At 40.8% G+C, this 21,219-nt stretch overlaps 1 protein-coding gene across 5 annotated transcripts in view; it reads left to right on the top strand.

Annotated features, from left to right (window-relative positions):
• Positions 1-21,219, top strand: part of CACNA1E (calcium voltage-gated channel subunit alpha1 E) — a 718,540-nt gene that overhangs the window by 133,246 nt on the left and 564,075 nt on the right. For all 5 annotated transcript variants that reach the window (XM_077276797.1, XM_077276799.1, XM_077276796.1 and 2 more), the window contains exon 2: positions 5,891-6,371. In XM_077276797.1, coding sequence (XP_077132912.1) covers positions 5,891-6,371 — 481 coding nt within the window. The remainder of the gene's footprint in view (positions 1-5,890; positions 6,372-21,219) is intronic.

The raw sequence follows: 21,219 nt of genomic DNA, 5'->3' as shown, positions 1-21,219 counted from the left end.
CAGCTGGTTGTTTCCCCACTACATCAATACATGTTAGTGAATGGCAGCCCTCCTCTGTACACAATAAAATAATAAAGGGGGGTCTCATGGCAACACGGGCCCTGAATTAATTCAAGTTTTGGTTTAGGATATGTATATTATAAGGCCTGCCACATAGGGGGTCAAACTGGGGTCAACAAGTCATCTATGGTCTCCCACGAGCAATTCACACCAGTTATGACCAGTTAATTGGCGCCTTTTTTAACGTTACGTTATTGGTGGGTCTGTGAAATGGCGGGCTTATTTATGAAATATAAAGCCCTGTTTTGGGTTTATTTTCCCCATACCGTGGTTTTATGAAGAAAACGAAGATCCCACCCTCCCTCCCTTATTTCTGTAACTATATTTTTTCGTGATGTTTTATTTGTGGGAAAATCGCCCAGTCTATGGGAGGATTGGTTCTTGGTGGTTGAGTTTTGGGCAATTTTGTGAGTCAGTCTAAGTATTATAGTATTTAATCTTAAGTAACCCTAAATAAACATCACGGCCATTTCTTCCAAAATTGTGTTGTGTTTTTTCTTTAATGAATGGGTCTTGTGTGGCCATGTGCGCTGTGCTGGTTTGTACCACAGAACTCTCCTACACATTATGGTAACCGGGGTCTAACACTTTTATTGATGTGTAAGTGCAACCTAAATCTTGTGAACTTTTTTCCCACTGGATTCAAACTTTTTCTGAACCATGACATTTCTTAATTTGCCCTAGAAGGATTTATGTTAGATGCTATATTGTTTTTTCGAGGTCTACATTCCAAGCAATTAGCAATTATCTCTGACTGGCGCTCTCTTGTTAAGGGATTATTATTACATAGTCATCATTGTTGGCGATTCATCAAACCTGATAAATTCCTGAGATTATTGCACTGAGACACTCAGGTTGTCTCCTCTACCTATTTCCAAATGAAACCAGGAGTCGTAAGACAAATGCTTGAAAATCAAATTCCTGATTTTCTAAAAAAAGACAAGATGCTTAGGTATTGTGTTTTAGCATGTGGCATTGCAAAGCACCATCATACCCCTTCTGGATGCCACAAATGAGTATGATAATATTGACATCTTAATACATGGTTGCAGCACTTGTATCTTGTAACAGCCACAACCACAAGGTGCCACTACATCAATCAATATGTAAAACAACATTTTTTAAAATACAGCAGAAAACTGACGTTCAAGGCAGTTAATGCATCCCTATCCTTTAACTCAAAAAAATCATGTTTTTTCCACCCTCCTTCCTCACAAGTTAAAACTGTCTGATGCACACAACAGTTCCAGTTCATGTGCTCTGTAACAAGTCATCCACTCTTTTAAATGGACGACTCCTCTTCATCAGCATTCTGCCAGCACTATAGCTGCAGGAGCTTCTTTCCCTCACTTTCCAGCATGCACTGTGTCCATTGTCCATTGGATTACCTTCTCCAAACTAAAAACCAGCTTGCTGGCAGCATAACAGACAGGAGAACAGGGAGAGAGACAAAGAGCAGCTGCAATCTGTCTCTTTGCTTTTAGAGAAGGATTGCACTTAGCAACAGGCAGTGGACAGCAAGTGAAAAAAAGTCAATTAATGGCTGACATTTTAGAGTTTGTTTTTTCTTGTTAGGAGGTAAGATGACATGATTAGCAAATAAAGTGATTTGCAGATTGTTTATTTATCAAGTTAGATCAAGTTGAATGTTCAGAGACCACTTAGAGGGTTCCTGCAAAAGCACAATACCTTGAGCTTGCTAAAGGAACCTGTCAACAGGTTTTCCCTACATAAAGTATGAACGCCATGTGTAATCTCTCTGGTACAGCATTCTAGTATGCTGCATATATGTCCCCAATCACCCATACAAGGCACAAAATATAGCTTTTATTAAACTCACAGACGGTGCGGTCCTGTCTGATAGGCATCTGGTCTTGATCCGGTGCCTCCTCTTACAATCACCATCCTCCTTCCCTGCTTTGTGTGCATCCTACGGCATCTAGACTGTGTCCCCATTGCGCTCTTGTGCAGGCATATTTCTGTTTGCCCTGCGAAGGGTGGAGGAATGAACTGTTGTGCACATGAGCCGACTTTACCTACGGGTCATCGGCGTTCTTTGACCTTTCATAATTCAGTACTTTGCGCTGCCCTCGAAAGGGGAGAGAGACGTGTGCCTGTGCAGGACCGCCATTGGGACACTGTCTAGAGGACGTAGGAAGATGACGACATCCACACAAAGCAGAGAAGGGGGATGGCGATGGTACGAAGAGAGGAGGCCCTGGATCAAAACCAGAGGCGTCCATCAGACTGGACCACACCGTGTGAGTGTTATAAAAGCTCTTTTTTGTGCCTTGTAGAACGGATTGTGCACAGACATACAGCATTCTAGAACACTGTAACAGAGTGCTAAACGATCCAGGCCGTAGTTTAAGTGGGGAAAATCTGGTGACAGGATCCCTTTAAAACATTTTTTTTAAATTAAAATGACTGTCCGACAGATCCAATTACATAATGCTTGTCCTGGAGAGCCCCTTTCATGATGATATCATTAATATTAACAATGTCATTTCTTTTAGCTTGTATAGTAGGTGGGTTAATTTGTATTGGGGTAAACAGTAACCGAGAAAGAACATCATTCTTCACAGCAGCCATAAATAAAAAATGAGTGAGAATTACCCATCTGTACATACCTACGGGCCACTTCTATGGCCTCCTAACATATTACATTGCACACAAAGGAAAATCATTTTTCCTTCTTTCATGTCTTCAGTGACAGTAACGAGAGTCATTCCCAATGACTTCAATGATGCTCCTTTCTCTTTAATACAAATGACTTCTGTATAATTAGGGGGTGTTGCAAACATATTCATTTATTCTGCTCATCCGCTGCCTAGAAGAAAGAGACGTTCTTCCTTTTTGGTAACATGTTTGACTTTGGTGCACTGCTCGATTTGTTTATATTTTCTGATTACTTTTATTTTTCATGTTGCTTTTTTTTTTCTCCTAAGCATTTGCTTTAATTGGCTTCAGGAGTTACCATGGTGAATCGTTAGCCGTATTTGCCAGTTTTAATTTCTCAAAGAAGTGGCTTTCTTAGAAATGCTAATAGGATCTACATAAATTTGATATGTGCTCATGCTAAAGTGTGGCAGCCGAAGTACATTAATTCTCATTGATAAAAAGAAGCGAGGTATAAAATAGCTTTGAAAAAGGAAGAAAAAGGATCATATTGAAGAAACAAATGTATAAAACGAACTTGTACAAGAAAATGAATAATATCACTGAGTTATTCTCCGTCATTTCACACCGTGTCATTTTTATGTTTAATCTCTTATTTTTATTTTTATTTTCCTAATATATCTTCATAGTGGTTGGACCATCATTCTGATTATTCTGTTTTGTTTTGTTTTTAAATCCACTATACAGATCCAGAGACATGGATCTTGTTATTTAGAGCTGATTTTTATGGTCCTTACTTAGTTGGTTTTGCTCAGAGGATCCTCTGGGGTGTGTCTGAAGGCTAATTTGCATAATTACCCCGTCGGCCACATCCCCTTGGGAAAGACAATAAAGAAAAAAAATCCCCATATGTCTGTATTCCTATAGTCTATTTTTAAAGGTAATATTCAGGGGAACAAAAGGAATAAAATAATCAAAAACTGGCTTCTTTTGACCTGGCAACTTTGATATGGTAACCGGTTCTCTTTAAGAAGCAGTCCTATCAACGTCTTTATCCACTTAATATTTTGTAGTCATCATATTTTACGTCACTGTGTACTTACAAATGGTTATTTTGCCCTTATACCCAGTTAAGTCTTCTCTTTTACATTAGGTCAATGACATCACATGATTAAAAACTGACTAACTGAATCCTTTTAAGCTTTATGTAGAATCAGGAGGTCAATTTTCCCTGCATGAGTCATCATTAGAACTACAAAGTGCTTTTAGTGATGTAGAATTATAGTCCTAATGAAGACTCCTGCAGGGAAAACAGACTTCCTGTCTCTACCTAGAGCTTAGAAGGAAGCAGATAGTCAGCTTTTAATCAAGTGATGTCATAGACCTAATGGAAAAGAGAAGAATTAGCTGGGTAGAAAGGCAAAATGAGCAATTGTAAGTACACAGTGCTGTATATTATGAAGACTGCAATATAGAGGATAAAAACTTTCATGAGAGGAGGAGAAGGATGAGTGCTTCTTTAAGTGGAGAATCAGCCTGCACCAAATTTAAACAGTAAGAAAACAGTCATCACGGTGGACTGGTAATATTTTTGAAGAGATCTGTAGAAGAGATGAGAGAATTGATCCGTAAAGAATAAAACTAATTATGGATTTCCTGAAATATGATGGATTTCTCTGGCAAATCTGAAGTAATGAAGGTTCGATTTGAATAAATTCAGCAAAATGGCAAATGTGTAAACCAATGTATGTCACATATGACCCATCTTTCTATAACAGAAGTTTTCTAGCCTTGGAACATTTTAAGGGAACCTGTCATTAGATTGATGCAGCCAAAACTACATGCAGCATGAATTGGAGTCTGGCTATTTTCTTGCATACGTGTATGTTTTTCTTTGAAATGCTGTTGTGTCTCAGAGAAAACATATTTTCAAAAACCGGGTTGGGAACTATGCGTCCAGGATGAATAGACTGAGGCAGGTCCTGGTGGGTTTTCCCAGTCCCATTCCCTTTGGTCAGGTCTGAGTGGGATCCTACAAAATATTGAATCGCACCTGGAACAATGTTAGTGGGGATGTGCACATGTCTGAGGAACAAATTGCTGCATGTCTGAGTTTGATCTGATATTTGGATCGCACTCGGCCATACAAGTCAATGCGTCCGAGAAAAACATTGGACTGCACTCAGATGACAGAGTCCTGTCACTCAAGAGATGGGGGTACGGAGAAGCCACCAGGGTCCTGCCTCGTTAACAAGTCCTTGCCGACTTTTCAAGGAGCTTTCTTAGAAGAGCTTCAGAGTAAAACATACATGACGACAATGACGCCGCCGGAGTCAGATTCGTGCTGTCTGTAGTTCGGGCAGCTTGAGTCTGATGATAGGTTTCCTTTATTAGGCCGGGGTCACATGTGCGAGAAACTCACACGAGTCTCGCGTCTCAATACCGGCACTCAGACCGGAGCGTTCGGCTGCAGAGAAATACATGCAGCCACACACTCCTGTCCCGAGTGCCGAGGAGTCCCCCTATTTTAATAGCCAGTAAAGGCTAAATATCCAGCTGCGGGCTGATATTCATAGCCTGGGAAGATCCATGGGTATTAATCCCTTCCCAGGCTATAAACATTGGCCCCTAGTTGCTGGCTTTCCCTCTCTGGAGCAGAAAATTGCACGGGAGCCCATGCCATTTATTTTTTTCAATTTTTTTTAGAAATTAAATAGATATTGCATTTAAGGCCGGGGTCACGCTTGTGAGAAACTTGCATAAGTCTCTCGCATCAATACCCGGCACTGCCGCCAGCACTCGGGACTGGAGCATGTGGCTGCATGTATTTCTATGCAGCTGAACGCTCCGGTCCCGAGTGCCAGCAGCAGTGCTGGGTATTGAGATGTGAGACTCGTGTGAGTTTCTTGCATGTGTGACCCCAGTGTTAAATGTAAGCGCCGCTGTTTACACATCCTTCACCTCCCGTCTGACTCATCCAGGCAATGATAAATCTCCTATTTCGGGAGCAATGTCCTATTGTGCTTGAGCACAATGATGTAGTTAACCCTGTGCTCCGTGCTCCTTCTGTGTTATGTTTTCTTCTTTCTTTATGCACATAGGGTACCTGTAGTCTCAAGAGTATGACGGGTTAAAGAGGAGCATGAATAATCTCTCTCAATGCCAATCAACACTATTGTAACTTCCATCTCTTGTCTTCTGTTTCCTGCAGAGAGATGTGTTCGGATGCTATTAAAGATGCTAGGATTAAGCTCCTGCTCAACCAGTGCCCACACGCTCACCGAGCCCGACCACTCCAGTACGCTGGGGTTAGCTACTTTGGATGCCGAGACTCATAGATATGTCCTGGCACTGCCAGAAGTGGAGACTTGGCGGAAACATCGATTGGGTTTAACCCAAGCTACTCACTCCTGCAACCTTTTGGAACCAGATACTATTTCTGAGACTTTGGTATCACGCACCGCAAGCTACGATGCCTTGTACGACCTCCGTGCGCAGGAAGCGGAGACCAACTTTCCCTTTGAAGGGAGCAGTATGTTCGAGGTGGCCGCTGGAGGAGACTCTGAGTTTCCATTGAGCCCTCATGTAATTAAGAGGAGAAGAGGAGGCCTGATAGAACAGAAGGATATCATCAAAGCTCACCAGGCACACAAGATGCAAAGCACGCCCCAAGCACGACGGAAAGAGTGGGAGTAAGTACTATTGTGTCTGGGGGTTTGGAAGTGGAACCTAACAGTTTTTCTTTAGAAATTATTATTATGCAATTCTTTCTTTGCCGTTGTATTTTCCTGTACACCTTAAATGGTTATTCCCAAGCTAGTAAGTTATCTCCTATCCCTAGGATTGGGGATAACTTACTGATTGCTGGGGGTCCGACCACTGATCCTGGAGCCTGGGAACCAGACTCTACAAAGCCCCCTCTTGAAGTGATTGGAGGAGACGGGAGTGGGGTGGGGAGCTTGACCTCTAATCCATTGATTGTCCATGGTATTGCCAAACTAGCTGAAGGCCTTCCCTCCAGGTGTATGAATAACGGACAATTTACAATCTTTAGAAAAACCCTTTAATTAGCAAGCTGGTGTCAGTTTAGACACCACTTAAAGGGTTATTCAGATTTTTTTAAATGCAAAACAACTGCAGGAATTATCCAACGTAAAACCAAACAGAACCAATATTTATTTCGCCCATCACTGTGATTCCAGACCTGGTGCTCCGATGATCCACTGGTAGTGATGCTGGTCACTGTTTACTTTTCTACAATGATAATTTCATGCACCTGTACCATGACCGCTGCAGCCAGTCACTGACCCCAGTGGTCTTGTCCCATAAACATCAGTGATTGGCTGTAGTAGTCATGTGTATTTAGGGAAAAAAACGAGAGACTGGTGAGACCACCGGAACATTGGCACTGGAGCTGTGGGATATTGGACGTAGATTATTTTTTTTCTATGTTACATATTTAGATATTAGTCTTTTTTTTAATCCATCAGAACAAATTTAAATGAGTTGTTCCATCGAGGCTGCTGTCATTGTTGGACCAGTTGCCTCTGATTATACATTTTTCTTCTTTGGACTGATTTTGGATAAAGAGAAGACCTTCCATAAGAGACCTTGCATTTACTGACTCATGTGGCCGTGAGTAAACTCTAGGAGGACTTACAGAGCTTCTTCACTCTCCCCCTAACATCCGCATTGCACAATTCTGTGAGCCTCAACAAAAGTGCTGGGAAACTCTGCAAGACCCAATATGGTGGTGGCATTACCGTACTTGGGAATACTAATAGTAACTTTTCAATTAAAAGGGTTGTCCACTACTTTATAACTCTATACCATTTATGTTAACATCTAAAGACACTACTTTCTAATATGGTGTATGATACTTCTATGTCTGTGTCCAGAGCCCAGAAGAGAAGCAAATCACAAGTATGCTTCAAATGGATCGGATGTCGTGCTGGGAGAAAATTATGGTGCATTACAAAAGTGCTAGTCTGGAGCGCTTAGCACCTATAGGACAGGGTTATAAAATAGTGGACAACTCCTTTAATACTGTAACTTAGTATTTCTGTCAATATTGCCAATGTGAAGTTTTGTTGAGAGACACAAATCCCTGCTGGGTCATTTTGTTATTTGGGTGTGTTCTCCTTCCTCCCCCTACCATCCATATTCCAACAGGACCTGGACCTGACCATTCCTGGGCCTCCTTCCCTAGCTAAAGCCAGTAATGGGAGGCCTACCCTATAAAATGCTCCAGACATAGTGTAGGCCTGACATGAGCATGAGACTATTTCAACATTGTTATTATTAAAGGGTTGGTCCCATCTTCTATATTCAGGAGTGAGTTTCCCCTTACATCCTGATTCCTTGGAGGTGGTGCACTTCTGGTTGATTGACAGCTGCTGGCCTGACCTATGCGCTCCCGATTCTGCTATATGAGGCAGCTTTACCTGTGCACCATTAGAAGTACAGTGACAGCGAAGCTGGCTGGAATTAGGAGCTAACTGTGTGGTCCAGAAATCCTGGCCAGCCTCACTGTATAAATGAGGCTAAAAAAAGAGCTTGTAAGCACTGTGCATGTTCAGCCACAACTGCTAAACGGGTGCTTGCCCCTTTAACAATGTGCAGTATGCAATAAAATAAAAAAGTTGATGTGAAGTGGCCAAAATGTTAATGACAAATAAATTGTAATGTTACTTATTTTTTACATTTACCCATCTTAGAAGATAGGAATATCCCTTTAAAGTATAAGAATTGTATACTTTCAGGCTACTTTTCAGAATAAGATGTCATCTGTGTGTATAAGAGGAAAAACATTACTTGTCACCTTCACATAACTTGTATCCTATCTCTTTATTTGCAATTGATTCTCAGCCGATGGCATGTTATGATGTCTCCCTCACACAGCACAGCACAGCACAGCACATACAGAGGGATTCCAACTCTTTGTTTTTTATGTTAGCACATATAGAGAAGCAGGAGAAGCATGGAAGACATTATACAGCAGTCTTGAGCTTTGTAACTGTGAATCCAGCTTTGGAGGGAGGTAAAGACTTGTTAGAAAGCTCAGCACAAACTTTCCAGGTCTCCTTTTCTCTGTTTACTGCTATTCCTTTTCCCCCTTCCCCACTACATTGAGTATAAAAATCCATAAACTGACACCACAGCGAGCTGGTAGTCTGTTTTTTCTTGATCAACATGGAGATGAGAGTTGAGCTGTTTTTCAGAGTGAATGATGAGTTAAAGGGCAGTGGTGGTGGGAAGTGGCTGATAAGTGGAGACAAAAGCAGAATTATTCTCTAACAAGAATACAAAGTTTGTCGAGAATACAGTTCCCGTTTAAGGGTATGTGCACAGTGAGTATTAGCATCACATTTTTCTTCGGCAAAACCCAGAATATTGGCAGGAAAAGCTTTGTATAAAATACGCACTTTTTTATGTTTTTTTGACCCATTTCGGATGCGTTTTGCATGTGTTTTTTTTCCCTTTAAATGGGTGGAAGAGGCTGTAAAAATGCTGAAAGAATTGTCATTCTACAGATGTGCAAAAACACTTTTAACATGTCTCACATAAAGACTGGACACGTTCTGAACTTCTGAATATTAATGATAATGGTTCCATTCACAGAGAGATTCCAAGTTACAAGGAATTGAAGCACAGCATATATCGGGCTATGTTAACACTTGCAGATGGATAATCCGATGGTGTTTTACATTATTAGGAATACACTATATGAGGCTGCTGTGTTGGGGTCAGGAGACCCACGTTTGGCCTGAACATCGCGACCAACACACAAAGCATTAATTTTGGGTGTGTGAAAGTGGCCGTACATGAAAATGATCAACAAAAATGACCATGATTATGTCTAATTACTCAGGCCACAAATACATTAAAATAATCTTCCAAATTACAAGTCACACTGTGCTGGTCTGTCTCTCCCAGTCAACCTCTGGTAAATATGACTAAAAACAACCCTATACCAAAAAGAAAAAGATATTTAGAAATTCTTCACAAAAATATAATACAACTTACTGTTAAAGTTAAAAACATACAAAACAATAAAACTGTAAAAAATAAGTAGATAAAATAAAACTTAAAACTATGAAAATATTTTAAATGATTTATATCGCCACCTTCTGGGCATGTGTGGGAATGCAAACTGTTTTTCTTTTTTTTACAATTATATTTGTTATACAGTTCAACTTGTTTTTTTAATGCTCAATCGCCATCAGTAAATTACCATTACAAGGAAAGACACTGCTTATATCTTCTATATGAGGTTTTTTTTTTTTCAGTTTATTGGACTGCTTAAAACAGATATTTGACAATTTAATTTAAACATTTACTATTAATAATAATAAATTAATTAATACATTTCACCTAATGAGTTTATTTTTCACATATTAGATGTTGGCTTTGATTTAAATGTCAAAATGAATTTTTAATCAGATTTCATAATACAAGCTGCATACTTTGCCGCATAGAATATCTTTGACATTATGAGGCAAAATGGCTTCAGAATGAGTTCATGAAAGTTTTTTTTAAAATGAGCAGCCCTAGCTGGCCTTATCAAATGCTCATTTTAATATCAGACAGGAAAACTTTGCTAAAGGATTCTTCTGCTATATTAACATGGATTTTCACAGTTTATAGACCAGCCTCATCAGGTCCAGGAGATCTACTCAATAAAGGATGCAGTTTTATTTGTGAAATCTGTCAGCTCATTCTTGCTTGTAGGATACAAGAACAAAAGTGACTTAATACCGTTAGCAAACAAAAATGTTACTCTGTTATGGAGAAATCCACCTTAGAAGTAATATGCAAATGAGGCTGGAAGTGCTCTGGATGGGACATAGCACTTCCATTGCTTCAGCTCTGAGCCGCTATAAAATATATATATATATATATATATATATATATATATATATATATATATATATATATATATATGTACTAAGTTATTCATTACTGCATTGACCATTGGGACCATTATGCTATATATACAGGCACAGAATTCTTCACCGTAGGGACTTGCTTGGCTTGCACTGATTCCCCATTTTGTTTCCTTTAATTGGCACCATTTCTTTCATACTGCATACTGTTTTGGCACCTAAACTACGGTATCTCCTACAGGCACTAGTCTGCATTTCTATGATTAATTTAACTTCAATTACATTTTCTATATATTGCAAGAGCACATGATCACTACCATTCCGATGGCCCAGGCTTTACCATTTTTTATATAAATTTATATGCATTATCCCTGTACTGTGACATCACTGTGTGTATTATTCCTGTTCTGTGACATCACTGTGTGTATTATCCCTGTAATGTGACATCACGGTGTGTATTATCCCTGTACTGTGACATCACGGTGTGTATTATCCCTGTACTGTGACATCACTGTGTGTATTATCCCTGTACTATGACATCACTGTGTTTATTATTCCTGTGTCTAAACATCACAATGTATATTATCTCTGTACTGAGACATCACTTTGAGCATTATTGCTTTCCATTAGGGAGATATTGAAAGTATTTGTGTAATTTTTAAATCTGAAGATAGACTTTTGTAAAAGTATTTCTAAGTGCAATAATACTAAAAGGGCAAATTCATCAAGACTGGAGTAGAGCACATTCACGCAGAGCTACCATCAGGAATTTCAGTGCCACATACTGGCAACATTTTCGGGCCCCCCCGAGACTCACCCCAGTTCTGCCTCCACCCCTGAAACCTTCCACAGTCCCACTGCCCACTCTTGGAAAATCTCTACTTCTGCACCACGTCCTCATCAATCACACATTAACAGTCCCCACCTAACACCATATCACATACACAACCATCAGCTTTTGTCAGAAGATTTTTTAAGCCGCTACTACGACAAGGTAGATTCTTTTGGTTGGGCTCTATTCTACTCTATCCTACTTAACATTTCTTAAAATGTACAATACTCTTTTTGGGTATATTTTTTTGAGAATGTGTCACATACATTTTTTTAAATGATCAATTATACCATACACAAGGGACAAATACTGTCACAGCATTACCAGACCAAATATTATGACCACATAGTGACCGAATAATACCAGATACAAGGAACAAATATCACCACACCATGACCAGGCCACATAGTACCACTACATAGTGACCGAATACTACAATACTGATCATTCTGCCCGGTGAGCAGAAGCACAAGAGGGGGGCTTGGACCCCCTATATTTCTGCTCACAGGGCCCCATACAACAGTAGGGGCAGTAATGCCCTGATGGCGGCCCTGCATTCACGCTATGCCAGTCTTGCTAGCATACAAGGCGCTGAATTAATTAAGAGGCACACATTATTGAATTTGGCATGTTTTCTCCGTGCACGGTGCTAGAAATGCTACACTGGTCAGGGACGGAAAAAGAATTTCACAAAGGGCTGTCACTTTTAAAGAATTTGACAGGCGGGGATGAGGGAACCGATTCAAACTGGTGTGAAAATGTCAAAAGTTGAAATTTTTCTGCTCAACTCCGCGTTACGCAAGAACGTTACACCTTTTCCAAGCTTTTACTCTAATTTTATGGTGTACAAGCATTGATGAATCTGTTTTAATAATTAATCATCATAAAGTTTTCGTGTTCTCAGATTGCTGATAAAATTGGTCATGGCAAAGTTGTGCTCTATTCTAAGCTTTGCTGTGGATCCAGACTGGTATTTCTTACACCCTTGTGTTAAAATGTTACTCCAATGATTCACTTAAAATCCTCTAATTGCAGCTCAGTGTGTAAATGAAACTTTACGGTGTAAAAGGTCCATAATCCATTAATTTCATCACGGTGCACAGTAGAAAAAAGAATGTGCTAAGTAAAATAATGAATTCCTGCAGTCCTCTACTTTCTCCCTGCTCAAAGACTTACTGAGAAAGATAACAAAAAAAATCTTGAATATCTTTCCTTAGTGTGGAATGACATGAGGCCTTTGTGCCTGTAGAGTCATGTAAAGTCCTGTGATCAAAGCAGCACCTGCACTGATCCAAGTAGGCAGTCAGTGTCTGCAAATGAGACAGGTGGGAGCACAGCGGTGCTCTGATGACAGGGGGAAGAAAGTGACAAGTGTAGTTTTCAGTAAGTTAGTAGAATTTTGAAAAGTTCCCAGAATAATAGACAAGCATCCAAGACAGTTTAAATCTCAATTTATACCATAATATAAACACATGCAGTACTTTTTCCATTGCCATAAAATGTTGTCACCTACTTTGAAAAAGGAGAATTGGCATTTCATTAAAAAGCACTTTACCCTCTGTTTTAATTGATGGGGCAAAATAATTAAAGAAGCACTCCTCCTCCTCCCATCAAAGTTTTTATCCTCTTAATATATTGCAATCATCATATTATACAGCATTGTGCACTTACAATTGCTCTTTTTGCCTTTCTACCCAGATAATTATTCTCTTTTCCATTAGGTCTATGACATCACGTGATTAAAAACTGACTATCTGAATCCTTCTAAGCTCTATGTAGAAACAGAAGATTAATTTTTAGTGATGAGTGAACATACTCGTTACTCGAGATTTCCCGAGCACGCTCGGGTGTCCTCCAAGTATTTTTTAGTGCTTGGAGATTTAGTTTTCATCACAGCAGCTGAATGATTTACAGCTAGTAGCCAGCCTGATTACATATGGGGATTCCCTAGCAACCAGGCAACCCCCACATGTACTCAGGCTGGCTAGTAGCTGTAAATCATTCAGCTGCCGTGATGAAAACTAAATCTCCGAGCAGTCATAAATACTCGGAGGCCACCTGAACGTGCTCTGGAAAACCAGAGCAACGAGTATACTCGCTCATCACTATTAATTTTCCATGCATGAGTCATGAGTCACAGCAAAAGTCCTTGGCTGGGGTTAAGGAGGGAGCAGCTGTGTCAGGAGGTGAAGAGGGGAATGACTCATATAGGGAAAAGAGAATTCCTGTTTCTACATAGATCAGAGAAAAGAGAAGAATTAGCTGGGTAGAAGAGAAAAATGAGCAATCGTAAGTACACAGTGCTATATAATATGATGACCACAATATATTAAAAGATAAAAACTTTGATGGGAGGAGTGCTTCCTTAAGGATCACTATGCTTGCAGAGGATTCGAAACCAACATGAAAAGACAAACTCTATCCTTAGGTACAGTACATTAGTCAAAGTGGGTTTTGGACAGACAGCTTATCTCTTCTACAAGTTGCTCCACCTCCTTGTCTCCAACAAGTTAATTAATATATCCCCCTATGACCCATGTAATATAAAAGCACCCTGTACCGACCCTCAGTGGAAGAGAGGCATTTGGAAAAAGTCAGAGAATCGTTTCTTCCAGATGTCATTTTTGTCTGAAGAAAGTGAGAGTGACGCAGTCCGTTAGCGGATGCTGATTGGATGCAGAACTCAGGGATCATGTGATATAACAATGTCACGCGAGCCCTGGGGGTCATGGACATCGCAGGAGCAGTGACGCCACCAAGAGTAAGTACAGGCTTCTTTTATTTTACATGGTGGAATATAGTAATTGAAAAGTAGTTATGCAAGTAGTGGGCGACCCATTGAATTAACATAAATAGTGCTCTTGTGTTCTCACTTGCATCTCTGGTAGAGGCTTAAGTCCTGTGATAACAAATGATCAGGCACGTAGAAATTCACATTTTCATTTTAGTGAATGATGGGAAACCGGCCAATTCCATATGGTGACCAGCTGGTTCCACTGAATACAGCGGGTCCGGACAGTTTTTATTCAATGTGTATGGGCATTTACTAACTTCAGCAAATTATATGTGCATATGCCCTCTTAAAAATGATAAATAGTACTATGCAGATGCCATGTCTGTGTTCTCCAGGCAAGAACAGAAGCTGAGAAATCTGTTAGTGAGTCTCAAGATAACAGGCAAACTGCCCAGGAACATGCAAAGGTTGACGCATTGTGAGACGGCAGCATAGAAAGCGTCCAGACAAAGAGCAATGGGATCATGAAAATGAATAATACTGAAGCCAACAAATAAAAGGAAAGACTATGGCCAATACAGCATAATATATAAAAATAATATATAGAAAATGTATGAGATAATACAGATAAAATGTAATGAAGCATGTTGTGCAAAGCAAGTGTCGGGTAAGGTTGACATCTGGGCTCTCATTTATGTCTGATATACTGCTTTAATTTTTCTTCTGCTCTTGGGTTGTTTTACTTCTATGTAACTTTGGCATTCATTTCCAAATTATTTAGTAAATGTGCCTTCTACATCTTGAGTGCAGAGCTGCAAGGTGTAGTGTTAGGCTCACTACGTCAGGTGGATCTCAAAGCCAAAGGTCTGGGTTGGCACACGGGCATCGGTTAAACAGGCATGTGGGAAACAGGTAGTAGCTGTACAGGAGACCGAAGACAGTCAGGCGTTCCAAAACAGGTACCAGTGGTTCTGGAAAATGCAGACAGATAGCAGAGGTCCTGGAAGACTGGGAACGGGTTGCCGAGGTCCTGGAAGCCACAGTCATAAAGGAGACGTCCTGCAAGCCGCAGGCGGACACTTAGCAGAGGTCTTTGAAGAACAGGAACAGGTAGCAGAGGTACTGGAAGCTGCAGGATGACAGGAGATGTCCTGGAAGCTGCAGGCAGATACATAGCAGAGATCCTGGAAGACTGTGAAGAGGTAGAAGATGTATCAGAGGTCATGGAAGCTGCAGGCAGACAGAACACATTCTGGAAGATGGTGAACAGGTAGAAAAGGTCTTGTAAGACAGAAAACATGTCCTGGAGGCTGCAGGCGGACAGGAGACTTCCTGGAAGCTGCATACAGACAGATAGCAGAGGTCTGGGAAGATTGGGAATAGGTAACGGAAGTACTGGAAGTAACAGATTGACAGGAAAGATCCTGGAAGCCACAGGCAGGCACATAACAAGGGACCTGGAAGATCGGGAACAGGTAGCAGAGTTACTAGAGGGATCAGAAGATATCCTGGAAGCCACAGGCGGACAGATAGCAGAGGTAATGAAAAACACTGGGAACAGGTAGTATAGATCCTGGAAGACTGGGAACAGGTAGCAGACAGATCACTGGAGTGACTAGAAAGTCATACATTATAAGCCCCAGGTGTGTGTCTTGGTAGGCCTGATATTGATCCAGGCAGATGATCTCATGAGATCACTCTGGCCATCTGCAAAACCTGATGTGGAGCACAACAAAGTTCAGGATACCAGAGTGAGTGGAGAACAGCCAGGATCTATATATGTATCTATATGTGTTGTTCATGCTTTTAATGACTTTCATCCAAATGATATCATTAGGGATTCATGATGTTCCGCTCTTTTCAATTGTGTGGCTTTTTACTATATTTTTAAACACTGCAATCCAAGGCTTTACAAAACTCAAAGACAAGTGCGGTCAATCACCAGTCCTATTCATTGTTGCAAACTGTACTGTTCATGTCATGTAATATTCCCATGAAGCAGCTGTGAAATTAACATCTGATTAGATCTTCACAGACCTTTCTTATATTGGACAACTTTTCCGGGCTGATTTTGCAGCGTTCAGCAGCACAGCTATGGGTGACAGTGAGGGTTTGCCGAAAGTTAATGCTTGCCAGTATAGCATGGAAGCGTTCCAAAGTCCTAACATCCTCTATGATGTTTCTGAGTGAGTTGTTCAGACCTTCTGGGCAGCCTGACAGAGTTTGCATTTCCAATGCAGTGGAAACAACGAATTACATTAGCATGTGTGACTGGAGGCCTTGTTTTAACAAGTAGGAGAAGAAGAAATGATGTTACGTGCCAGATGAAGATTTAAGTAATTTTTGCATCGCTTTCTTTTGCTCCCTTCATCACATTTTTCATTTCTGCTGTGCTGTCAGGGGTCAGAAAGCGGCGATATTAGAAGTTGCATGCCCAGAGGTGGGGAAAGGTTACGTACCAAGGCAATGCCCTTCTGTGAGCAGTCTGTAGCATATGATGTTTAGAAGGTTGTCATGACTCACATTATTCAATGGGCAAAATGAGCTTTATTCTGTTGTGACTGATGTTAGAATGCTGCACACTGACAACCCTATCAGACTGTCACCGTATATAATATTCTTGCCTACATTTAGGAATCATGCTCAGGGAGATTCAAGATGCATTTTATATTGCTTTGTATAGGAAGTAAAGTGCCTATGATTGTATCGTCCAGCTCAGATGGAGTGTGAAGGTTGCAGCCGAACACAGACACCACTGTGGAACCGCTTAGAAGTTGTAGACAGTCCCATCAACTGGTCTATCAGAGGAGCTGTCAGGAGATGCATGTTGCCTGAACTACTGGTAGCACGTGAATAAGACACTGGTAACATTATTGAAGCTGTGTTTGCATTGCTCCGAAACAATGCAGTGTTCCAGAAAAAAGATACTTTGAAAAAAGCATCAAGGGATTACGCATCTTGGATGACTAGTTTGATGCAGGTCCCCAACAGCTTTGTCCCAGCCTGTTCCCCTAGATTGACAGGTCTCTTCCTATGTCTGTGTACAGTGAGAGACCTGTCAGTCTGTGGGAGCAGGGTGGAGAGATGCTTTAGGGGATCTGACTTTTGGACTAATCATCCAAGATGCATGGTCATTGGCCGATTTTTCCAAGGATGTTTTCTCGAAAACGTTGCAGTCCAGCATGAATCTCCAGTGATTTTCCCTTTATAATGATACTACTTTTATAGGGTAATTAAGGGAAGTTAAGTTATGTATCACCATGTGAAACAATTGCACATAAAAGAAGTGTTGGACAGTAGTTCGTAGAAATGTTCTGAGCAGCCCGTTCAGGATGAAATGAATGGTCTAGCGGTTAGATCACCTGATCCTCTGGTGATGTTCTTGTATCCTCCTCCAGTTAGAGTCAAGTCGGAGGAGGAAACAAGAACATCACCAGAGGATCAGGTAGTAGTCATAATATAAAAAAAGAAAGCCAAGGAGTCAAACCAAGTGTCGAGGGGATAACCTTGTGACCAGGAACGAACCAGGAGTGTAAGCCAGAAACAGCTTCCAAGTGATAACCAACAGCAGCAGAAGAAGTACAAGTCATAGGAACACTACAGGCAGAAGCTGACACTTGGGAACTGGATTTGGTATATACAGAATAGGCTATTTATGAGGTCACCTATGTCCATCATGTTAGCAGTGCGCCACGATGCTCCCAAGAAAGAGCAGGCAGGAGGCGAGAAGGGGGTCGCTGCAGAGAAGTGAGGTAACACCTGGGACTTTATCGTTTGCTTCTCTCACTTTGATTTACCTGCAAAAGTTAGGAATGCCCAAATCCATGACAAAATAACAAAACAAAGGTAGAACAGTAGAGCTTTCAGAGTTAGTCTGCTGTGGGGCTGTTTTCTGTAACCCTTACCCTAAAGAAGAGAAATGGATTCATGTAGCCTTATTATTAGGTGCAGTGGACTTTACAAGCTATTTTTCTTTTAAGTATTAAATGCAATATGCCACAATCGGTGTGATTATTCTACCAAACGCCACACAATTATATATTTTCTAAATTAAAGGGTTTTACCATGTCAAAAAAATCTTTTTGATTGGTTTCATCATTGGGGTCCCTCCAGTTTTGAGAATGAAGAGGCTAGGGTGTTAGTGCTAAGTGTCACCAAGACTATACGTACATTAGAAATAACCAAAAGATTTTATTTGTATGGAATGCAATTTATATGAAGCACTGGCATAAGGAAATAAAATTTACATTTGAGTTATTATAATAGACCGAAGCCAATAGGACACTTTCTTGTCTTCTGTCTGGTAATTCGGGGGCTATGGATGCGTCATTTGATGTCACTTTGGCAAATAACACTAAATTACAGTTGTCTTCTCTGCAGAGTGCAAGGTAGAATGTAATTAAGAAAAAAACTGCAATTTCATAAAACTATTATATTTCATGTCTTGAAGAGCTAAGATGATTTTCAGCGAGGGAGACAAGAGGACAAGACATATACATTCACAAGGTTTTTTAATGAATTGTCTTTTTGATAGGCTTAATAATTAAATTCCCGCACCCCTGTCATTATGCTTTATTCCCACTATACAGCATGAGGAAGAATGACCTCTGCGTTCTTTTGAAATCTGTTGTCCTTATTACGTGATATAGGGGTTTTATCACACATATAATTATATATTCAGCCTGATGACAAGAGTGAACTTAATGTTCTGTAGGAAAATAGTGTTTGGCAAACATTATCACACATTCCAAAAATACTCCCACTGTCAACAGTTTCATGTAAGGATCCAGCGATGCTTCCGGCATCATCCGGAATTAGGTAAATACACAGCTATTTATTAGTTGCCCCAAGTCGGATGAATATGATTTTCACTATCGGCAGCAGAAACAGTTTGTACTTAATAGGGCTGCAAGGAGGAATTGACTAATAATTCAACAATTCAGCCTAGGGTTCTATGAATGTGCGGCGCTCCTAATGAAACAGCCCTGATTATTATTTATTAGTTGCATCCACACACTCGATTTCATGCAAACTGCAGATTAGTTTAACCTCTTAAATGCCACTGTCACGGCATTTACGAAGCTTTAACACATACCGTAGGTCATCAGTTCGGATTACCAAAGGCAGTCATGGTCGAATGGTGCAAAAAAAAAAAAAAAAAAGAGAAAATTACGTATTTGTTATTGCCGCATGGAAATGACCTGTAATAATAAAATATAAAAATGTGTATTCCATGAAGGTAAATGTTGAATTGAAAAAAAAGTAATGCAGCAGAATAGCTGTTTTGGGGTCTTCGCATTTCACCCATAAAATGCAATAAAAAAAAATTCATCAAAAAGTGCAAACAAGAAAGAGTTAAGCCCTTTCCGACGTTGGGCGTAATAGTACATCCATGTTGGACTCCCCCTTTTGGTGCGAGCTCCGGCGCTGAGCCCACACCTTTCCGGGCATATGACAGCTGATCTGTACAGTTGACATGTGCCCGCAACAGCCATGGGTGGAATCACGATCCACCTGCGACTGTTAACTAGATAAATGCTGCTGTCAATCTCTGACAGTGACATTTAACTCGTGCTTACCAGAAGCAAATCTCACCCATCAGTAACCCCATCACCAATGGGTCAGTATGACAACCAGAGGTTTGAAGCAGACCTCTATTGCTGTGAGTTCCACCCGCTTTTAGCAAGTGAGCATTTCTGCTACACACAGGCGATCTGATCATTGACTGTGTGTAGCAGAGGCAATCGAAGTACTGCAGCTTCTAGTCTCCCATGGATACTATTGAAGCATGCAAAAAGTAAAAAAAAATGTAATAAATATAAATATAAAAAAATAATAATAGTTCAAATCACCCCCCTTTTGCTCCATTCAAAATAAAACATTAAAAGAAAAATCAAATATACACATATTTGGTATCGCCGCATGCAGAATTGCCTGATCTATCAATATAAAAAAAGAATTAACCCAATCGCTAAACAGTGTAGCAAGAAAAAGATTCAAAACACCAGAATTACTTTTTTTGGTGGCTGCTACATTGCAATAAAATGCAATAACGGGCGATCAATAGATCGTATCTGCACCAAAATGGAATCAACAAAAACGTCAGCTTGGGACACAATAAATAAGCCCTCACCCAACCAGAGATCATGGAAAATTAAAACACTACGCTTCTTGGAAAATGGCGCCATTTTTTTTTAACCCCTTCCCGACATTTGACGTACTATCCCGTCGAGGTGGGGTGGGCCCGTATGACCGCCGACGGGATAGTACGTCATCATCGATCAGCGGCGCTCACGGGGGGAGCGCGGCCGATCGCGGCCGGGTGTCAGCTGCATATCGCAGCTGACATCCGGCACTATGTGCCAGGAGCGGTCACGGACCGCCCCCGGCACATTAACCCCCGGCACACCGCGATCAAACATGATCGCAGTGTACCGGCGGTATAGGGAAGCATCGCGCAGGGAGGGGGCTCCCTGCGGGCTTCCCTGAGACACCCGGAGCAACGCGATGTGATCGCGTTGCTCTGAGGGTCTCCTACCTCCCTCCTCGCCGCAGGTCCCGGATCCAAGATGGCCGCGGCATCCGGGTCCTGCAGGGAAGGAGGTGGCTTACCGAGTGTCTGCTCAGAGCAGACACTTGGTAAGCCTGCAGCCCTGCACAGCAGATCGTCGATCTGGCAGAGTGCTGTGCACACTGCCAGATCAATGATCTGTGATGTCCCCCCCTGGGACAAAGTAAAAAAGTAAAAAAAAAATTTTTCCACATGTGTAAAAAAAAATAAAAAAAAAATTCCTAAATAAATAATAATAAAAAAATATATTATTCCCATAAATACATTTCTTTATCTAAATAAAAAAAACAAAACAATAAAAGTACACATATTTAGTATCGCCGCGTCCGTAACGACCCAACCTATAAAACTGCCCCACTAGTTAACCCCTTCAGTAAACACCGTAAGAAAAAAAAAAAAAAAAACGAGGCAAAACACAACGCTTTATTACCATACCGCCGAACAAAAAGTGGAATAACACACGATCAAAAAGACTGATATAAATATCCATGGTACCGCTGAAAGCGTCATCTTGTCC

The sequence above is a fragment of the Ranitomeya variabilis genome, chromosome 8, assembly GCF_051348905.1.
Source record: "Ranitomeya variabilis isolate aRanVar5 chromosome 8, aRanVar5.hap1, whole genome shotgun sequence".
Taxonomy (NCBI): domain Eukaryota; kingdom Metazoa; phylum Chordata; class Amphibia; order Anura; family Dendrobatidae; genus Ranitomeya; species Ranitomeya variabilis.
The sequence above is the reverse complement of the archived record's forward strand: the minus strand, read 5'-3'. Positions and strand labels throughout refer to the sequence as shown.